The 23133-nt window shown below is 40.3% G+C and overlaps 1 protein-coding gene across 1 annotated transcript in view; it reads right to left on the reverse strand.

Moving 5' to 3' along the window:
- N (neurogenic locus Notch protein) overlaps positions 1-23133 on the reverse strand; it is a 48768-nt gene that overhangs the window by 23080 nt on the left and 2555 nt on the right. Inside the window, exon 2 of the mRNA XM_002058899.4 lies at positions 7980-8073. Coding sequence (XP_002058935.2) covers positions 7980-8073 — 94 coding nt within the window. The remainder of the gene's footprint in view (positions 1-7979; positions 8074-23133) is intronic.

Below are 23133 nucleotides of genomic sequence, written 5' to 3' on the forward strand. Positions count from 1 at the left end.
TAGTGTTGTTCTGTTTTTGTTTTTGGTTTTTTTTTTTTTTTTTTTTGGTTTTTTGGGTAAACAGCGCACACTTCTCACATTACCAACATGCCATGGCGGTTGTGCATATTTTTCACGTGAAAAGCCAACAATACCAGACGACGAGACAGGGCAGTGGCAGGGGCAAGGGCAGGGACAGGGCGGACGAACAGCACCTAAAACTGGGCAGGTGCAACATGCACAGACAGACAGAAAAATAAAGAGAACCGAGTTGTCGACTCTTTGTTGTTGTTGTTGTTGTTGCTGCTGTTGTTGTTGTCGTACTATGTCAATGTGCTATTTTGAGTTGAGTTACTGTCCCTTCATATATGTGGCTATACTCCGTCAGTCTCTAGCTCTGGCTCTTTATCTTTCTCTCTCTTTCCCAATCTGTACAAATGTCTATTTCAATTCGCCTCATTGCATTTCACCCCAGGCATTTATGTGTTTGTTTAGCAGCTGAGCCGCCTTGGCTCAAACTCAAAATTCGGCTATAACTTTTCAGCTTTGGGCAGAGCTCAGAGCCGTGGCTCGGACCCGTTTCTCTCTGCTTCTTTCGTTTTCTTTATTGTCGGGTGACCAACAAAATGCGTGACCCCACGGCTGAGCAACAAATTTTACACCAAATTTCTTTCCGCCTTTAGCTGTCTATCCATACAGCCATCCATCTATCCAAGCATCTATACATCCATCTATTGCTTACATGCCATGCCGCCTTTTTGAGCTGTGCGTTTTCATTTCATTTCGTTTCGTTTGCTTTTGTCTGCTGCGCGTGCGCAGGTAAAAAAATGCATATTTTAGGGCAACGAGCTCAGCGAATGCTTCACAGGTATGCAGCAGCAGCGGCAGCAACAGCGACCTTTATTCACAATGCATCAATTGTCAACACACTTGGGGTGTTGCGCAACATTGTTGCCACCCAATCCTTGTGCATGTTATCGATAAAAGTGCGTGTCAAACATTTACAATCTACATAGTTAATTACAGTGCAGAAACACTTTAATCATCCGTTCTTAAATAAGCCTAATTAGCTTTAATATGTTTTAAGACGCTTTTCCGCATCTTATTGATAAGACTTCATGTTAAATATTTACAATGAAGTTAATTATAATGCAGTCAAATTTAATGGACTCATTGAAAATCAGATCTAAATTTGGATAGATTAGCATTGAGCGTATCAATTCTTTGAAAGCAATTTATCCAAAGAAGTTAAGCATCATGCAGTCAAACTGCATGTCAAATTTGACAACTTGATTTTCGATTAATTCCACTTTGTTTTTCCCAAATCGTTCAAAAAAAAAAGCTTGGATACAAAATATCTCGAGTAAGCAGTTCTCGCTGAAGACAATCGCAGATTTCATATATGCATATGTAAAATAACCCAATTTTAAGAGCTCGTTATATTGCAGCCCATGTGAACTCAGCGGAGTGAAGATCATATAGTTTGGTATGCACAGAGACAGCGACTACTAATAATAGATTCTTATATAATTTGATTTGTAGATTTCATGCAAATGTTTCTTAGACTAATTAGAAAAATGAATAACTATTGTCGTTGTCTCACCAAAAAAAAAAAAAAAAAAAAAAAAACTGAAAGCAAAACCCACAATAATAATAAACGAAGCAATGCAATAAACCACAAGAGAGACTCTGCAACATGGCCATAATACAGGCAGGGCATGGGAATTATGGCGGCTGTCAACATGTGGCTCATGTAGCTCATGTGGCGGCGTCTGGTTTATTATGACATGGGCCCAAAAACAATGCTAGATTTACGTAATGCTGCCACTTTCCGACTCGAGACCGAAACTCGGCAACAGATACAGAGAGTCATAATTAAAATTGTTGATTGTGGCGCAGCTCTTGCAGCTCATCGTCCTCGCGTGAGTCGTGAGAATTCGCAATATACGATAATTGAGTTTCAATAAAATGTTTTAATTTGACGGGCAACAGACGCGACGCAACGAAATTAAATGAAATGAAATCAGGCGACTTGAAAGCAAAAAAAAAATCCGGGCTAAAGGAATTTTGTACGCCAACGCCTTGGCCGCAAAAAAGGGCGCGCAAAATGAAGAGCAAAAGGGTTGCGTATTGATCATTCCGGTTCAGGTGAGTGTGTGTGTGTGTGTGGAGCAACAATTTATGGCCATTGCTGCTTCTGCCGCTGCTGTATAAGGTAAGAATGTAAAATGCAAGCGGAATGCACAATAAATATTCGCTACGCTCAGGCGGGGAGCCGAACGCTGTTGGGAATGGGCAACTGACTGCGACCGCGGCTAACTGGGGCTGGCTGGGGAGGAGCTGCTGATTTGTTATAGCAACAGCAGCAGCAGCAGCAGCAGCAGCAGCAGCAACAGCAGCAGCAACAGCAACACAGAAAAGCAATCAAAGCAGGTTGCAAACAAGTTTCGTCTCAGGGGCAGACTTTGGGGAACTGAAGCTGCGGCCTGGCCCTGCTGATAAAAATCGAAGGATGCGCCAGCACAAAATGGCCGCCAGCTGACGCTCTCTAAATGTGTCATCATCATCAGCAGCAGCAGAAGCTCTGCTAACTGTAACTGGACCATAAAAAGCTGCCAGTATGTTGGCTGTGAGACGCTTAAGAGATTAGCGCGGCATATACTTTTGACTTTTGTGCTTGGGCATTTTCATTGTCATTTCCTTTTGACCAGCCATGCTTCAGCATTAGATACACACACACACACACGCAAACACACACAGGGAGCGCCTCACGGTTTGTTGTTGCTGCTGTCGTGCTTAATGATGAGTTAATTAAAGTAATTGCACGGAGAGCTTGAAAATTTTTCACTTTTTGTGCGCAGGGCAACAACAGGTAAGGTAAGGGCCAGATCAGGGTAAGGCCGGGCAGGGCCGGGCGCGGCATTGCGGCTAAGAAGGCCGGCTACAGGTAAACAGCAAAAGAGCTAAACTGAACACACACACACACACACACACGCACACACACAAAAGGCAATGGAAAGCCAAAAAGAACATTTCAAGTGCAAAGCGTGTGAGCCGAGAGTTGAAATAAAAACTAAAGTTCTTGTGGTTCGTCTTCCTCTTCCACTGTGGCTCTGGTCATGTGGGGAAATGAAATTAAATGGAAATATACAAGCATGGGCATTAAGCAATACACACAAACACTCTATATGCCTCTCTCTGCCTCGCTCGCTCTCTCTGCCCCACTCGCTTGCGCTGTGCATGAAACAATGAACTGAGCTGCACAATACAAAACGAAAGACTTAGGCAACGAACTTGCCCTGGGCTTACCAGCCACAACAAAAAGTAAAATAAGCGCACAAAATTCTTTTCGCCTTGCTTTGTTTTTTGTTGTTGTTCTTGTTGTTGCTGCTGTTCTTTGTTTTTTTTTTTTTATTCTTTTTTCTATTCTTGTGCTTGGCTTCGGGTCAGCAATTCAGGGACTGTGCTTTGTGAACTGTCACAGTGTAAACGTCACTTAATAAGCCTTTTTTTGCAGCAGCCCCATCTTAAATTGGCCAACTGTAAAATAATCCCAGCAACGAGCTAAGATGAATGCATAACAAAATAAAGTAAATCAAATATGCTCAATATTTGTAAATAAAGGTTGTAGAAATATTTAAAGGAAATTCTGTTAAAATAAATTGCATTTTATGGAATTGTTTCGAAGGAATTGCTGTTAACAGTATGTTAATATAATAACATTTTATAGAATCAATGCAGAAATGCTGTAAACATTATATAAATGTTAATAACATTTATATTGAGTTTACTAAAATGCTGTTAATGTTATGTTTATAATAATAAAAATATTATTAACATTACATTTGTAACATTTGATTGATTTGCATTTTCAAAACTGTTAACATTATGTAAATATAAATAATATTTTAAATTGATTGTAAGGAAATGTTTTCAGAAATATTAAAATATAGAATATATTTTATAAATAAAATGAAAATATAAATAAATTAATTTTTTCATATTGTTTTATATTGTTAAGAGCGATTAAAATATTTGCAAACATTTCGAACAAGTCGAAGATATCGTCTAAAAGCTGACTATGTTAAACGAGCTGCGGATATGGCCGACTATTTAAAGATATATTAAATATCTTCAAGCGCCAGCAATTCAGGCTGTTTATTATTTAATAATTATTCAAATATTTTTTGCCTACTCTGTGCCATGTGAAACTCATACAAAAAGAGAACTCATGCAAGCAGAGAAAAGCTGAAAAACTTTATGAGAACAAAATCTATGCCCAGCTCAATTTAATGCTCTATAAAAAATAAAAAAAAAACTATGCTTAGCATTTCCACATGCAACAGAGGTATTGAAATACAAATCGAGTGGCTAGTCTGCCTTCGATGCCAGCCGTTTTATCAATTGACAAACAAAATATTCGAAAAGTGCAACGTGGCTGCGTTTCGTGAATTCTCTCACAAGTTTTCAAATTACCAAACAAATTTCTGTTGGCAAATATTTATGCAGATAATGTGGCCGAGGCGGATGACTCATCGGCAACATGATGAACACCAGGCTCATCATCATCACGCAGTATGAGTTCTTTTTGTTGTTTCTCTTCTTTTTTTCCCCCATTTTTTTATTCATTTTTTTTTTTTTTTGGGTGATTGTTGATCGCTCGCACTTCAAAGCGAAATTTTCAATATGCCGCATTTGCTTTGGCCAAGTCAATTTTTTGCTGCTTCTTTAACGTTTTTATAGTTTATTTTTCATTTTTGGTGGGAGCTGCTCATTAACATGTCATAAACCGCAAGCGAAGTAAAAAGAAAAAGGTTGGACACACAATAAAAAATTGTTGGAATAATAGTAGAAACAATTGATGGCTAGAGCGCAGCGGGTTTTTTTTTTTATCAATTGAACAACAGTTAGCAGCCGCAAGTTTTATTGTTTATAAATCAAATTCATTGTTGTTCTGTGCTCGAGTGCATAATTGTTGAAGGCGAGGAGGCGGCAGTCAGCGCAGTGGGCGATGCATGCGTCCCAAAATGGACCCAAAACATGACATTTGACATGGTATACATATAGATGTAGATACGTAGATATATATGTATATATATAGAAATCCAACTTGTTTGCTGAAGCAGGCGGAGAGCCAATCAAAGCGTATCGCTGACATAAACGTCTGTGCGATCTGCAAACGTCACGTCGTGTCCTGCACAGGCCATCAACTCGGGCAATCAAGTCAATTAAACAAACAACCTAACCGCGCACAGAGCGCAGAGTACGGAGCAGAGCGTCTGGCTGAGCTAATACTAGGAGGCCAGATTGGTCTGTTCAAGCTCTGATCGTATCGAGCTGATCGGTAAACGGCAAAACTTAAACACAGTTTGGCACAAAAGCTCGTGAAATTTTTGCAAATTTGCAAAATAATCATTGAGAGCTCTCTGTGCACCAATTCGAAATCAAGACAAAATGTGGTAAATGTGTGCCACAGTGCAGCCAGACGAGGATTGGCCAACAAAAAAATGTATAAATAGTAGACATCTTTGGGCAGATGCTAAAGATCAAATACCCTATAGTCTGGATTTTCACTATGGTCATATTTAAATATAGTAAATAATTGTTAAGATATCTTAACAAAATAATGAAAACTATACGAAAAATGCTGTTTGTGGCAGATATATATACATATTATTCATGACAGATATTGTGAACAATTCTAATAATGTGATTTGATCTGAACTACCATTTGATATGTGCTGCCTGCAGAAAATGAGATTACAATAAAGCTAGGAAATATATAGCCATATATGATTTATTGATCGCATATATAGTGAACTAATAATAATACCCAATGCAAGGGTATTAGTGCATAAAAATGTAATAGCTCAAGCCTTAGCTGGCTGCCTAAGCTACAGTAACTGTTTCCGACTCAATGGCTGACAAAGTTCAAGTGATGTTATCGCACATTGAGACAGGGAAAGAGCATGCGCCCGAGAGAGCGAGAGGAGGATAGAGAGAGGGAGAGAGAGAGAGGGATTGAGAGAGAGCGAGCAGCAGATCACTTACATATGTAAAGACTGCAATGGAGCAGTTTCTACTGGCCCGATCGTGCCGTTGATGATCAGAGACAGCCACAAAGTCTGCGACAGGGGGGGCAGCCAGCGTGCGCACAAGAGACTAAGAAACCAAGAAACCAAGAGACGAGGCAAATGTACTGCCACATGGCTTGATCATCAGCAACGATCGTTTCAGTCCGAGTCCACAGAAAATGTCGTAAAACCAACGACAACGACAAAAAAAAAAAAAAAAAACGCGGTCGCATTTTTAGGCTAAAAGCTAAAGCGCTTTTATGTAATTGCCAGCTAAAGATAGTGATAGCAAAATATTTGGCCAAAAAGAGATACGACTAGTAGAAGAGGACGAAGACGAAGGCGAAACAGTTCAGCGGCTACCGTTGACTACAAGCTATGTGGAGATCACTCACGATCGCTCAACAGGGACTTTTGTGAAGAAAGAGAGCACATTGTGTTAATGAAAAGCCCAGTTAGAGTCAATAAAGATCAGCGCTTGATCGGATCAGCTTTAGAATATGTCACAAGGCAGAGAACTGGTTAAACAGACTAACTTAAAAGACAGCTCGATTGTGCCTTAGATCAGCTTAATTACTGATCAAGGCGCAAAATGGCACAAGATCACATGCGATCAGCTTCAAAATGATTTTAAATAATGGCATAAGTAAATGTGGACTAATTAATGAGTTTAACGGCAAGAAATTGTAAAGCAGCAGCCAATGAAGATCAGTCGTAACGCTTTGATCTGTCAGAGATGAGCTTGAAAAGCTGAATTAGCTTACGATCGGCTAACAAATAATACATGAGCTTCATTTAAAGTGCTCAACGAAAGCGCCCTCAATCGTGCGGTAGATCATGCAAAGATCACTGAAAGCTGATCATGCCAGTCGCTAGTCGCTCGAGAAAGGGAGAGAGAGAGAGAGGGAGTGAGGGGAGGACTGGCTGCTTGGCAATGCAATCGATGTTCAAACACTGGCAAGCACAATGCACGCCCAGGGTTTGGTTTTTTATTTCTTCTTTTGTTTTAATTATGCCATGTTCGCAGACTCGTTAAATTTTGACAGAGTCTGTCAAAATTGAAAACAAGTACGCGCCGCGTATAGCGCGTCGCAACCATATCATAACTCAGCTCAAGTTATGCGTTGCGTACGTGCCACATTTGTTTGAGCCGCATTCGCATGTGATTTATTACAAAAGCAGACCGACAAAAATGACGACAACAACAAAAAAACACACACACACACACAAAAGTAGAAAAGAAAACCAAATGCATTGCCACGCAAAATAGAGGCACAACAAAATGTTGCAAGCACTTGTAGTTAAAAAGCAGCCTGATAATTTAAACATAATCGACAAAACCGGGCAGAGGCACGAAGTTGAGTCGCGCTACGTCTCTGGCTCTTGAGCCTTCTGTGCGGGCGGTGCGCTTTTGTCTGCCATAAAGGAAATTGAATTTCAGCTCAGTTTCAATCCTTTCGGTTGTCGTTTTCATTTTTGTACTCTCATTGTCTAGACGTATTTCAGGCGAATTCTTCATACGTTTGGCTTGCTTTGTTTGCCGGGCCAAGAAATGTCAATGCGCATTGATGCCAGAGCCTCAATTTCAATTTGTGTGTGTGTGTGTGTTTTTTTTCACGTATGTCCTTGAAATGACCGCAATTGATTGACATATGCAAATTGTTGCTGTCAAACAGCCCAAAACTTATGCTAATAACTGAGCAAATCAATTCAAGTTCATGGCCAATATATTTGACAGCCCAGATCTGCCCTGCCCCGCCTTGCCCCTTTGTCGCGCTGCTGTTGCCGCATAAATTAGCATTAATTGACGGGCCTCTCGGAGACAGAAACGCTGTAAACTGGGTTCTAATTAATGAACGCTTCCTTCCGCTGGCTTTCTATATTTACATATATATGCATATGTGTGTTTGACTGGGATTTACTTACGCGCAGTAGGATTTGCCATTCGCTTGTGTGATGCATGTGCCGCCATTTTTGCAGCCCAATGTGGTGCAGGAAATGGCCAGAGAGGTGCCGGTTTCTGTGAATATGAAACACAAATTGATTAGAATACGATTTATAGTAAATATATTACAGTATTTAAACAATTACAGTAATTTTCAATATTTAACGAATTAGAAAACAAAATTAATAAAAATATGTATCGCTCTCTTGTTCACAATGTTTCAATCGATATTTCAACTAATCTGATTTATGCTTATATTTAAAATTTACATATATCTTTATGTTCAAAATGTTACATAAACTGGTCGAAAGGCCCTGAAAATTTCGCCAAAATCAACATTTTATATACAAAATATACAATCGGAATTCTCACAGATATCAATTGTAAAGCTTTGTATATTTATTAATAATATTTCAATAGATATCAACAAAAGTACATATTTATTAAATAGACATTAGCATACAATTCTGTCATGTCTAGAGTGTTTGGCCCAAAAGGCAAGAGGTTCGTATTTCCCTGCTCTATGCGCTCATCCAGTTGTTGTTGTCGGTACAGGGGTGGGAAGGGAGAGGGGGGCTGGGCTTATGGCATAGCCGGCATGTCAAAGCCGACGCACAGCGTTGACAACAACGTTCAGCAAATCGCAGCAAGAATAAGTAGAAGAGCTCAAACGAACAACAACAACAACAACAACAACAAATAAATAAGGTTCAGTGCACTTCAACTGGCCAACAGCGAGAAGGGGAGCTTCGTAATGTAAAATGCTTGTGCAATTTGCTGCTGGCAGCAAAGAAGAAGACACGACAAAACCGAGAATATGCTTATATGTACGTATTTCATTGAAAAAAGTTGACACACAAATTCAACAAACGTGCCGCGCGCCAAATCGCCCCAATGTTTGCTAATTGGGCGTGTGGCGATTTCCTGCCACGACAGGCAGGCACAGCCAGCGAGCAGTTACTCTAGAGGGGCTCACGGCGGGTTGAGTGGGGGGGTGAGTGGGGCTGGCAGCAGACAACAGGCGACAATAAGTTTTGATTGCCCAGCACAATAAATAAATAGCTTTGTCTTCGCAACGAGCGCAAAAAAAAAGAGAAGAAAAAAAGTAACGACAAAAAGGCAGCAAAAGAAATATATCTTAAACTTTGGCAGCACTTGACGCCACCCTCCCTCCGCTCCCAACCCCTATACATACACATACATATATTTATATGTGTGTATATATAGATATGGATATGCATGTGCTAGCTAACCATTTTTTTTTTGTTTCACTGTGCGCCGCTTGGCATTCGAAATGCAACACGAAATTGTCGCGAATACGTAAACATAAATTTCGCATTTGAATGATCGATGGGCCAGACACACACACACACACACACACACACGCGAGAAGCGAAAAAAAAGGCAAATAAGCCCGGCATAAATCTTGGCCCAGCGAAATTTCAAGCCTGAGTCATACGCGGCGTATGCATTATATTGCGAAATTATTTTATTTTATGCGAACACAGCAGCAGGAGCGATAGCAGCAACATGTTGCCGCACATACAGACAGCAGCATGTTGCTATACATTGTTGATTGTCTTAATTTTTTGCAACATTATGTAGCCAGCTGCGCATTGCCTGTCTGCACATCTGTGAGTCTGTGTGTGTATAAACTAATTGACCTCAATTAGCACAGCATAACAAAAAATAAAAAAAACAGCAAAAATACAAAAAAAAAAATCAGTAAAATGTATTATTCGCATTGTTAAGGTGCGGTTCTTGGGAGCAGCAAGAACAAATACGCCGAATATTATTTGCATTATTATCTTGAAAGCGTGATCAGGTAATATTTCATTTTAAATGTGCGGTTTTAGCTGAGCTTTTATCAAAAAAACATATGACACGAGGCAAAAAAGGGTCCAAAAATCAAGCTGTATGCTTAAGGATTTAGCAATGAATCAACACAGCTCAGTTTAGAAGCTTTCAATAAGAAGAACTTCCTTTTCCTACAATAACAAAAGGAAAACCTAATTTCGGAAGCTTTCAAAAGATGATCTATGTTGAAAAAAATCGAGCTTTCAACTAGAGCTTCTACAATAAATGACAAAAGCTTTAGTTCAGAAGCTTTTACATGACTAATTGTGAAGAAAAATCAAGCTTTTTGCTCCATTTGCTACGTAAAGCTCCGTTCAGAAGTTTTTAAATGATATATGCATGAAAAATGTAAGCTTAATTCTTCAAATTAACAAAGCCCAGATCATTAACTTTCAAAACCATTAAAGGGCTACAAGAAAATCAAGTTTAAAGCTTGATTTCCTACAATAAATAAACAAACTTTCATCAAAAATCTCGAAGAGATTTGCTGCCAAGCTGCATTTCTATTGCAGCCTTTTCTAACACTAAATTAATCAACTACTTAAGCAACTAGTTTTAATTTATTCACTAGCTACTGTGAACTAATTTGTGACTGCTACTCCGGCGCGCCCCGCCCCCTTCTCCAACGAGCGGCCGTGAGTCACTTGGCCAGCTGCTGCTGAAAAAAACAAAAACTGTCAACTTATCCGCATTTTTTTTTTCTATTTCTATTTTTTGTTTAATTTTTTTTTTTTAGTCTTGGGTAAGCTTTGTAATCTGTTTGGTTTGCCGCTGTGGGCGTGGCCAGTTTGGCATTAATGAATTAACAGGCCACGCTGGGCCATTCAACGCTTCATCGACAGAGCGTGAAACGCTTTTATTTATATTTTTTTTTTTGTCTGTTTTGATTTTTATAAGGTACGTTTTTTTTTTGTGTATTGCGTGTGATTTACCGCACAATGAAAAGTGCTATACAAATCGGTTGGCGCACTTGTTTGGGCCTTTTGCACGGGCGTTTAGTCGGACGCTTGGCGATGCAAGCAAGTGTAACGTGTTGCCAGCCCACTTACACTAGTCAGAGACCCCGCCTCCTCTCTCCGCCCTCGCACTCAGGTGCTTCGACGTGTTGTTTAGACAAATGAGCGGTTAATTGCTCGTGTTGCTGCAGCTGCACATAACTAGGCTTAAGTTGTAGCATAATTTAATGAATGCCAATTATATTATACTTTAGCTAACGCAAAAGTCGCATCCTGCTGATCAATCTTCTCTCTTTAAATCCTACTTTGGTTCCATATCTAGTCACAAGTTAATCACAGTCCTAATCAACTTGACTAACTAACTTTACTGATCGGCTCCCAACTAGATCTCTAATCTCTACAAGGATTTTAAGTCCCGATTTTTTTAATTAGTAACAAATATTTGGAATGTTGTCTAACATTCGTTTGTGGGCCAGTTAGTGCGCCGCATTGTTAGCTCCGTGTTTTGTCAGCTGTGTGATAAACTGCCGCCCATGTGGCGTTGCGAAGGAGGCGGGGTTAGTGTGTGTGCGTGTGAGTGTGCGTGTGTGTGAGTGTGCGTGTGTGTGTGTATGGCAGGGGTTGCAAACAAATGTCAGTGGCCGTTATAAATGGCGCTTATCGAATTTAAATTTTTCGCCGCTGCCACACACACACACACACACACACACACTGAGCAAATAACAAACAAAAGCCACCCAAAAACGCTATCAGCATAATAAGCAACAGCAGCAACAGCAACAATAACAACAAAAGCAGCAACAACAGCGGCGAAACTAAAACTAAAACAAAGACAAAAATAAAAAAAAAAAACACAGCAACAACTTCGACAGCGACAAGTAAATAGCAACAACAACAACAACAACAAGAAAAAACACATAAAAGCTACAACAACAAAAACAAAACCACGGCCAAAAATTTCTCACGCTTTTCTCCAGCGTGCAAAGGCGCGCACTATAAATACATATAAACAATTTTTTATGTGTGTATACACAAGCATATAGAAACATTTAACATATATCTATAAAATATATATACTTTATATATAAATAAAACTATCAAAAAACCGCAGAGCGCAGTTATAAAGCAAAACGGCATATGTCATTAAATAAAATAACAATTTATTTAACAACAAAATAATAATGAACTGTTAAATTGAGCCCCCGCTCGACTCTCTCCCCAAAAAACCGCATTACCCACACAAGGAATGGGGAGGGGAGCGGGGCGTTATAAAACGATATTGCTTTAATTGTACAGTTACACATATCAAATGATCTTTCAGTCCAAGCAAATGCATAAAACCTTCACATATTCAAAAATTGCACGACCAGGAAATACCCCGAACCTTCTTCTACCCACACCAAATGCAGCTCTGGGTAGGGAGAGGGTGCAGGGATGGAACTAAAAGTTACTAGACCTGTCTAAACTATTCCAGAAGCTATGTGTCAAATTTGTTGACACCAGACTTGAAGACCTAATTTCGATATCGATTGTTAATCGCTCACTTGGAAACGAGGCAGGGTTTCGATTATCGGAGGATCTACAGGCGGACATGGCTAGATCTACTCGGCTTCTGATGCTGTTCAAGAATATATATGCTTAATGCCTAGGGAGATGTTTCCTTCTGCCTGTTACATACATTTGCACACAACTAATATACCCGCTCTACCGCCTGTCATATAGAAAGTACTGAAAATTGGAAAGCAAAGTGTGCCAATTAGCGAGCGGGCACTGTACTTTATGGATGCGAGCGTGATGGCTATTCGAGTCACAGTTAAGCTGTGCAAATCTTTGACAAGCAAATTTTATGTTATGTTTCTTATTAATCAAAAACTATTAAGAAAACTAAATAAAATGCACGGCCTTTTTAAAAAGAATTTAAAAGCTTATAAAAAACTCGATGAGCATAGCGTAAAATGGATTTTCATTCAATTCGCATTCAATAAAGTCGCAGTTTGGCAAGACAATGCAAAATGCTCGGCCCCAAGACCCAGTTTTATCTTGAAGGGGAGCTAAGGGGGACAACAACAACTACAACAACAACAACAACAACAACTACAACAACATTTGCAACATGCAAGTGTATATGTTTTTTTTTTGTTTGTTTTTGTAATATTTACAAGGAAACGAGCCTCTTCGTGTGCCACAATCTCGAAATGCTTTAAACGAGCGTCATAAATTCTACTACCGAAATTTCGATATGCCCGAGTTCTCAGGCTTTATCTAAACTAGAAATATGTTTGTATATATATATTCGCGTCCGAAGCTCAACAAAATTATGCATGTTCCTACATGTACAGAGAATTTTAACAGGAATTTCGACATAATACGTAAATCGTTTTTTATTCAATAAGAAATTAAAAAACACTTTAATTAAATCCTCTATACTAACTTGTGGCGCATACATTTTTAACATTTTCCAGTTCTAGAAACAGAAGAAGATTATCTTAATATATGATCGTACCCAGATGATCGCATATGGATCACCCAAGAAGTTTTTATATTTTATCGCTGCAATTGCAATTCCGCTGCGATCGGCCTTGTTTGAGCGAAGCTTCAACCCAGCTATCGGCTGTTAGCTTTAGCTGAGGATCAGCTCGGATTGTCTGCTTTGCAATTGGCATGTTGATAAAACTTCAGATGGCAAATTGCGACGCAAATGTTGCAGCTTCTGCCCCCACCCCCTCTCGCTCTCTCTCACTCACTATCTCCCTCTCACCCGCGCTTGTATGCAGCTGGGCTCTTCTGGATTCTGATAAGTCTGAGGCGACGCCAATAAGCTCCTCAAACAGTTCACAGGCGGCGGCATCTGTGCTGCACACAAGTGCTGACAAATTGTTGCGGGGGCGCTGAGTTGGAGGGGTGGTAGGGGGCGGCTGCCAAAGCGCGGAGGTGGCTGCCACAACAATGAAAAGCTAAATAAAAATAAATAGTCGCCCCATAAATAATGTGTAATAGCAAATAGAAAACGAAAGACGAACAACACGAAAGCCACTCGGCTGCAGAGGCGTTCAACAACGTTAACGTTGTAATAACAGCACCAGGGGGGGGTAGAGAGGGGGCGGGGCTCAGAGGAGATGGTGAGGTGGAGACCTGGAGTGGGGGTTGTGTGGGGTCTAGCGGTGACTGCGGTGGCAGCAAAATGCGGAAAGATTGTAAAGTGTTAATGAAAAAGTAGCTCCAAGTGGTCTTCCCCCCCTCTCTCTTTCTCGCTCTCTTTCTGCAGACGAAGCGCAGCATAGAAAAGTCGTAAGAAGAAAAAAAACACGACCCAAACAACCGAACAACGAGTGTGGGAACCGAACCGAACGAGCCCCATCAACAGCACACGAGCAAACGTTACGAGGCGACGGTTCAGTTCGGCTCGGTTCGGTTCGGTTCGTTTTCTATACAGATTTTCTAAATACCCTAACCGACGGGTTTTCCAATTTTGTCGGGCCATTCAAGCCAATTGTGCCTATATTCAATCTGAACAAGCTCAGCTGTGCGCTCAGTCGAAAGAAGAACTCTTCCTTTTTCGTTGCACTTAAAATCTTTTTATCTAACCAAGATCGGATTACTATAGCTGCCATAGGTAAAACCCCTACTTATCTGTATATATTGAAACTAACTAATCTAGCCCTAATATATCATACATATATCTATCGCATGCAGCATGCAACGATAACTAGCTTATCGTACTCACATATATGCCACATATGTCTGGTAGGGTATTTGATCTGCGGCATTTCTTGGTTTTCTTTTTAAAGGCTACTTGTCGCAGTGTACAACAAGAGCATGGAATTCTTGCGGTCTACGTCTGTCGGCTCCATTTCTATAATTTCACGACGCGTCGCAACGTCTTCAGCTCTGATAGATTAATAGGCCACAGTCAAGCCACTCGAGGGGCGTGTGCAGGGAGAGGGCGAGAGAGATAACAAAGCCGCCCAAGACGTTCCAAATGCAACTCAACCCACCCTCCCCCGTTCACTTGAAGTCGGTAATCATTCGTCCGGGTGGGTTACTATCTGTCAGTTGGCGGAGTACTCGGAATACTAGTAATTGGATCATCGCTGGAACGACGTTCGGTTGGGTTTGTGTTTGGGTTTGGGTTTGGCTTTGGGCTTGGGAGGATGTTGTGGTTTTTGTGGTCTGTCTGCTTCTTCTAATTCTTCTGGGTTTTTAAATATTTTGCTGCATAACGATTAGAATTAGATATTTGAACAATAAATGAAATGTGCACGATAAAACGAACAAAGCAAGCAAAACTTTCAAGTCGATACACAAATAAGATGTTACCGAGCTCAACAACTACACATATAAATGTATACTTTATTATATTTAATTAATATTATATTGTATATATGTATATAGGGTACAAATGTTCAAGAATTATTTGTAGGACTTCATAACATAAACTCGGGGGTTAATGCAACTTACTTCGATCAGAAATCATGTGGCATTGCCCTGAGTGTGCGTGTGTGTATCAGACCTACCCTACGCACCCTCACCCTGAATGCTACGTAATTGAGCGCATGATAACCACAACAACAACAACAAGAACAGCAACAATGAGCCAAATGGGCCAGCTGCAAAGTTGTTGGTAAGCTGTGCGAGAATTTGGGTTTTGCTTTTTGCCTCGATTGGTAATTGAAGTGCACTTGAAACCATATGCGACACTTTGCGCTGCAGCAGAGACATTGACACCCCCAACCCCAAAGAGGAAGCAGCAGCAACGGCAGCGGCAGAAGTGGCAGCAACCCCTGGCAAAGGGCAGCAGCGAGTTGCACAAATGGGACGAGACGCAGGGAGAAGGCGATGACTATATGATGGCCGGGCAACGTGGGAACAAAACAAGAATGAGACAGAGAGAGAGAGAGAGAGAGGGAGAGAGCTAAATAGAGAGTGGAGCAACGAGAGAGAGAGAGAGAGAGGGAGAGCGTATGAAGACAACAGAAGACACCCTCATGAGCTCGTCCAAATGCGCGGCAAAGCCAACGGAGTCGTAAATGGCTGCGCAGGCGCACACACAACACACTCTGATACACACATACACACACGCACACACGCTGTCACACACTCAGAAGCACACACAGCTGTATTAAAAGGGTTGAAGTTTAAAATCCATATTAATAATGTGGCATATGAGCAATATTATGCCATGCTCTCCCTCTCCCTCTCCCGCTCTCTCTCTCTCTCTCTCGCTCGCCCGCTCTGTCATTGTCGCTGTGTGTACTTTAAATAAAGTGAAGCATTTAACACTTCCGGCAGACAACAACAACAACAACAACAACAACAAGCAACATCGTGTGAATGTTTGGTTAAGTTTGTTTTTTTTTTCTCTCTTTTTTTTTTTTGTTAATACCCTGTCCAAAGTGTATAAACAAGAGTATCATCAAGTTGCGCTTGTCTGCCGAAGGGTTACTTCTATAAAGTAGATGCAGATGTATCCAAAAGCCGAGTCCACCTTAGGACAAATCGCCTTCATATGCAGAAGAAGACATTAGTCCGCGCAAAGACTGAAAAGGGGTTTACTTAATTTGTGACATTCTTACAGTGCAGGGTATCTTTACGCGAGCACTTTTGCTTTGTTTTTGCTAAGACATCCAAAGGCTTCAAAGTTTGTTTGTCGCCTTTGCTAATTGTTTAAACCAGATACAAACTAAAAAGTTGGTAACCCGGTGGCGCCACTTGTTGTAAGCAGCAGCAGAGCAAGACAGAGAGAGAGAGAGAGCGAGATAGGGCGAGAGTGGGGAGAGAGTTTTTTTAGCAGCTCGCTAAGTGAGCAAAGGGTCTCAATATCCAAATACACACACCTATAAATGCGCACATACAGACACATATAGACATATATGCACACATATATATATATATATGTAAATTCGTGCAGCTATAAACTAGAATTCGACTCCATAAAACTTGTGTGTTGAGTGCCTCGTTGAGCAGCTGCCATTTGAATGCAGTTTGATATCTCGCTCGGCCAGTTAACCAAATGAATACAAAAGATACTCTAATGATCGCCTTCGGTCTGCGAGAGAGCATTTAATGATCGTTGCCGTATGCATTAATTAGTTTCAAGCTGCTTAAATGAAATGCTACAGCATAATATTTTTCTATGCGCTCAAGTGATTGTCATGAGTTAACAGATATCTGGCTATATAGACATACTGTAAATGCTTACAGATATTTTTTATTTATCCAATTTATATATATTTTAAGGATTTTATAGTTTTGCATAGCATTATCTATTATAATTGGCATTATATTTGTGCTCCACGAATTTCTTGGCTAAATAATAATATTTTCTAAACATATTCATCAGAGTTCCGCTGGCTCTTAAGACACAAAAAGGGATCTAGGGATCAACGGGCACTACACTTATTCAATCTAGGCATATCCAAAGAATATAGCGTGGTTTATTATGATAGATATTTCCACTTTTGATTGATCTCTAACAAGATATAGTGTATAGTTTCAATGTTTTGTAACTCTCTCTCTCTCTCTGATGGGGTCGGTCCCTCATCTGATCTGCGACCTTTGTTAGGCGGAAATCGCGTTCGATGGCAGGCATTTCTGCTAGGTATACATATTATTTGTGTTTGAACTCTCAGCTCCATCTATGCATGTCCCATGCTCAATGTAATCCGCATGATCGGCATTTTCTTTTAGTTTTAAGTTAGATGATGTGTTAAATCTTTAGGCTCACTTCCTTTTGTGATCTAGCAATTTATATTCGAATATATATACATATATGTACATTTTATAACTGTTCTCTAATATGCCTAATGTGCCTCAACTGTTCTTTAAGCCAAATCTTTGATTTCATTTGCATCATATTCTAGCTCTATTCTTCCAAGCTATTTCATGAGCTATGTCAAATTGTTGTTCAGTCTGAACTCTAGACATATTCGAAGACAACAACTGCATTTGATATGCGCTCAACATGGTCTAAGCACTTTATCTATGCCTTTGCCTTATGGGAATGCGTTGCTGATCTTGGGCTGATCCACTTATGGAATGCCAGCATGAAAGCAGCAGATGGACAGATTCTGACACCCAAACAAGAGTCGAGTCGAGATGCGTCGATTTCAGTTTCAGCCTGAGAGACGACACCAAGTGGAAGACATGGCTGAGGGGCATTAAGAAGAAGACTTCTTTCCAGGCAATATGCGCTGCATTTTGATCAGTTGCTCAAGTGTTTATAATGATGATTGTCATTGTACACACTAACGCATAGCTAGAGAGAGAGTGCGCTGCCTCGCTTACTTTTTCGCCTTTGCCACATTTTGTTGTTAGAAAGAATTTCCATGTCCAGCTCTGAATGAGTTGAGGCTAGAGCTATGCAGAAAAGAGATAGCCGCACATAATTTATGTGTATACATATGCTGTTTGTCTCGCTCGAACATCGCGTGCAACGCAAACGCCTGGGCCCGGCCCTGGCCAAGACGCAAGACACAAGACTCGAGACTCAAGACAAGACACTTTGGGTAATATCTGTAAAAATTGAGTCGAGCCGAGAGGCAAGAGCACAGACGGCTGAGACGGTTGAGTTTGGCCCGTTCATTTGTTCTCGCTGGCTCGAGGTTGTCAGCCTTTTTGGACCCAAGCCGGGCCCAGGCCATGAAGTGGTTATAAGAATAAGACACACAAAGCAGAAAGGAGAAAACAGTAAAGCAGAAAAGCAGACCCAAAGACGAGCAAGAAACAACTAAAAATGAAAAAAACTTGTTCGGTCAGTGCGTATCAAGCAGCATACATGTGTGTGTAAGAGAGTCTCTAGCTATGTGTGTGTGTGTGTGTGTGTGTGTGTGTGCTGCGCCCTGGCCATAAAGAAAACTCATTAAACCAGCAGCAGTCAGGCAAGAAGTAGAAGACGCAAGTCGTTGGCCAAGAGTCGATTGAGGCAAAGAGTTAACTTTAACTGAGGCAAACTGTGGTCTAGCAGCGGTTTACAGGGTATAGCAGGGGCACCGGGTGTCCGTGTCCGTGTCCGTGTGTGTGTGTGTGAGCACTAATTCGTGTGGCCATCATTAAAAGTCAATAAACAGACTGCAACTGCTTTGGCCTAATCGTTGATGTTTTTCAGAGATTTAATTACGCTTTAAGCCCAACTGGACAGAGTGCCTGCTTTCATAATTAGTTTAAGCCAAATAGAGCTGGGCAAGCAACATGCAGCCAACTGATCAAACTGATGATCAACTGATGCCAAACAGTTTTGTTCAACCATTTGCGGCATTTTCCCAGCAGCGGCAGCCGCCTTGGAAAGTTGTTCGGGCCAACTCTTCTATGGCCAAGGCAACTTTAACTTTGGCTTCAACTTTGATGCTGCTGCTGCTGCTGCTGCTGTTGCTGTTGCTGTTGCTGCTTTTGTTGATGATGGGAACAATGACAGAAAGAGTCATGTTTATGCAATGTCCAATATGTCCAATCGAGTCTTCAGCTTTAAGACCATCGTCGCCGATGGGAAAGCATCCGACAGCGACATTATTTCACAGTCTCTCTGTGATTTCCGGAGCGCCGCCTAATTCTACCTGGCCAGGTTCAAAAAAAAAACCCCAACGAAAAACAAAATAATCATAAAAAGCACGTCTAAACATTGCAGTCGAACTGTTCCAACTGCGGAGTACAGTAGAAACTCGCTAATTAGAATGCTTCAGACTTAGAGAAACTTGACTCTAAGTTGCGTCTAATTCCTATGCCTAGCTAAATGTTAGCAAATTATATTTAGTATAAATATAAATGAATATATCTAATTTAAAAACAAATTTGGCTGATTTCTAGGCAACTATTTTGATGGAACTTTCATGAAATTCTGCACACAAAAGTTTCTAAAAACTGAAAACATTGAATTTTCATACTCAAGACATCGAAAACATTTACATTTAATATTTCTACTCACTTCAAATCGACGGAAGTGCTCAATTTCGACATATCTATTTACGAAACTGGTTTATAGAAAAACAGACTAACTTACTCTTTAAATGAATATTTAAGAAAAAAAACTTACTAAATAATTATTTTACTTCTTTTTTTTTGATTTTTAGCGAATAAACTTATTTAAAAAAATACGATATTTACAAAACAATTCTAATCTGAAAATTCAGAAAATAATACTCTAAAAGTTAATTCTTGATTATATATTTCATTTCGCTGTGACCTTATAAATATCAAACTTTGACCCTTGAACTTGTAAGAAAAGTCTAGAGCACGAGTGGAGATTGAACTGGACATATCGAAATAAAAAATTGCGCTAAACCATATACCCACTTTCATTTGGTGTACAGTGTATTAAACCACTTTGGCAGTCTCTTACTTCGCTGCTTCTCTCAATCTGTTTTATCGTTGGCCATGTTGTGCCTGGGTGTGTGTGTGTGTGTGTGTGTGTCGAAAAACAGGATCGTTCGCTAAACGGAACTGCTCCGCAACCTCAACAGCGACAGCAACAACAATATCTTGACGATGATCATCTCTCTGAAGGTGGTATCAAGTAACAGAGCATTATAATCAATATGTAAGCGGGCCTTTAAACGGGTTTCCTTTCTGCTTTACACTAAAAATACCCTTGCCGAGGGCAAGGGCTAATCCCTGGAAGGCAACATTTCGATTATGAAAAGTATATATATATATCAAGTCAAATACAATATAGTTTTCAAGCAGGCAAGCGAAGCTAGGGCGCAAATCGGGTTTGTTTCTTTAGATATCTTGAGCCTTTTTAGGGTATTTTATATTCGGCCAGCTAAGCTTTTTCGGCTCAGACCAACTGCTGCACTTTGTTCAAGCTTTTTTTTTTCGGTCACTTGTATCTGCTTTCTGCTGCTGCGTGTTCTTCTGGCTCTTTAAAGCGTATTTGTTTCAGATTTAACGCATCAGAAATTTTTTTGTTGGTTTTTTTTTTTTTATTTTTTATTTTAATGAAGTCTTAAGTTACCAATCGCTCAATTGCTGAGAAAGTTGGCCAAAATGCGGCAACGATTAATTAATAAATGTGACAGCAAATGGCCGATAAGTGCTCGGACCTCTATATGTACATATAGGCGATCATGCGATATGTCCGGCCGGCCCTCGGCTTCGGGTAGTGCCAAGAAGACGTCAAGACTTTCACACAAATTGACATTGCGCCTGTCTGTGGTTTATCGCCGAAAAGACAGAGTCCAATTCGTGCCGACTTATCGAAAGAATCCTGAAGGGATTTGGCTCAAATTCATATTTTATAATATTTATATAGGCATATGTTTATATACAAATATTTATATTACTTGACGTGAACAGCTTTTGCTCTAGTTTATTCATTTATGGATGTCCTTTATGCTAGTTCGAATCCATATTGATATATGCCCTGTTTTTTCCTAGGAACTCAAATATCGGTTTAACTTTAACTGAAACTTTCGTATACGAAATTCCTAACTTATCTCTTGTTTAGTTGACTTATAATACAAAGAAATGTGAAACCCTTTACTGCAACTTTCATGTCCGAATTTCCTATCCCATCTAAGTTTAAATAGAAGAAACTTAAAACCCATTAAAAGGGTTCCAGTGTTAAAAAATAAAGAAAGAAATTTTCGAATTGATAATTGGATACGGTATACTATAAATACCCTATGGTAATCATATAAGTATTGAAAAATCGCTTCATATTCAAGTTAAGCGACATTGTTTATATGGCAATATGGACAAGGTCTCAAACAAAACTGTCGCATAATTTTTGTTATACATACATATATGTTGCTTGGAGTGTTGTAAAACGTAAAAAAGAGCTGACAGTTCGCTTAATAAAAACGAACAACAACTGCATTGGGCTGAAGTTCCCAACTCATTTGCTCATTTTTTTTTTCTTTCAAGTAAACTTCCTAGACTCGTTTCCTCTTTATAGCATGCATATGCCATACCCGTCCCCCCCCCCCCCCTCTCTCTCTCTCTCTCTCTCTCTTACACTCTTCAAACTATGACATATGCAAATACTTGTAAATTTTTCATATCGGCTGCGCTCTCCATTAAGGCCCATTAAATGCCAGCGACAAATTAGCGGCGCTTGCTGGAGGCAAAAACTAAAAAGAGGTTGGCATAAAAAAGTTACAGCTCAACTTTCCCATTCATTTCAGATATTGTGTGTGTGTGTGTGTGTGTGTGTATATACATGCATGAATATATTGACATTTAAGCACAACAACAACAACATCTCTAACATTTTCATGCATTACCGTAATTTACGCCCTGGCATTGAGCCACGCCTCCTTTTAGTTTTCTGCAGGGGCGAGCAGTCAACTGAGCAGAGCTGCAACTGCAGCTGACAGGCTCCGAACAGCTGCCCCAACCCCCGCCGCATGTGGAGCCCCGTGCGGCGTTGTAACGGTTTTAACTTGCAGTAGCAGCAGCAGCCGCAGCAGCAGCGCAGCCGCAGCAGCAGCAGCAACCACCGCAGCAAACGCAAAAGGAACGAAAAAACGACAGCTGCTGTCAGCCATGGATAGGAAGGGAGACTCGCCAGAGGGAGACGCGACGGGAGTGCAACCCCTAAGCATATTGCACAGGCGCGTCCTTTTTACTGTTTGCGCACAGATCAAATTACGGATAAGGCCAGAGCGAGTGCAAGAGCGAGTGCGTGAGAGCCGCAACGGAGAGCGAAAGAGCCAGCTATATGCATGGGTAACCACTCTCTACCTAGACTGGAAACAAGTTCTCGAGATGCTCTCTTCATTTCTTTGTTGCCTTTGGTTGTTGTTTCAATGTCGCGCATTCTTGCTGTGCCTGCACTTTTAGCCAGCTCTGTGTCTATGCCCCATGCTGTATGAGTATTTCCTGTCTGCCTTCTCTACTCCACTTCACTTCACTCCTCTCGCGCTCTCTTTCTCTCCCTCTCTCTCTCTCGCTCTCTATCGCTCTGTTTCTGCGCTTATCCTGAGCGCACCCTAAAATACAATTTCTTGACTTTGCTCTCTCGAAATTATTGCAAGTCACGCACATGCAGGCCGTTAGATCTGTCCTTAATTATCCACAGCAGGCAGGCATTTAAGCTAGTCTTTATACATATATAAACATGTATATACATATATAGATAGCATGCCATAAATAGCGTTAGATGAGAGAGGGAGAGCGAGAGAGAAATTATACCTTACTCATACATATATTCTGCATATATTTAGGAAGGAGATTGGAAACTTTTTCGGAGAATATATTCAGTTTCTTTAAGTTCGCATAATAAATGTATATGATATTGATTAAAAAACTGAAAAATACATATATATATATTGATATCGGGAATTCGCAATTCAGTTAAATTAGTTAAGTCAATAAATTTGTATCTGAA

Source organism: Drosophila virilis, chromosome X (genome assembly GCF_030788295.1).
Source record: "Drosophila virilis strain 15010-1051.87 chromosome X, Dvir_AGI_RSII-ME, whole genome shotgun sequence".
In the NCBI taxonomy this organism is placed as follows: domain Eukaryota; kingdom Metazoa; phylum Arthropoda; class Insecta; order Diptera; family Drosophilidae; genus Drosophila; species Drosophila virilis.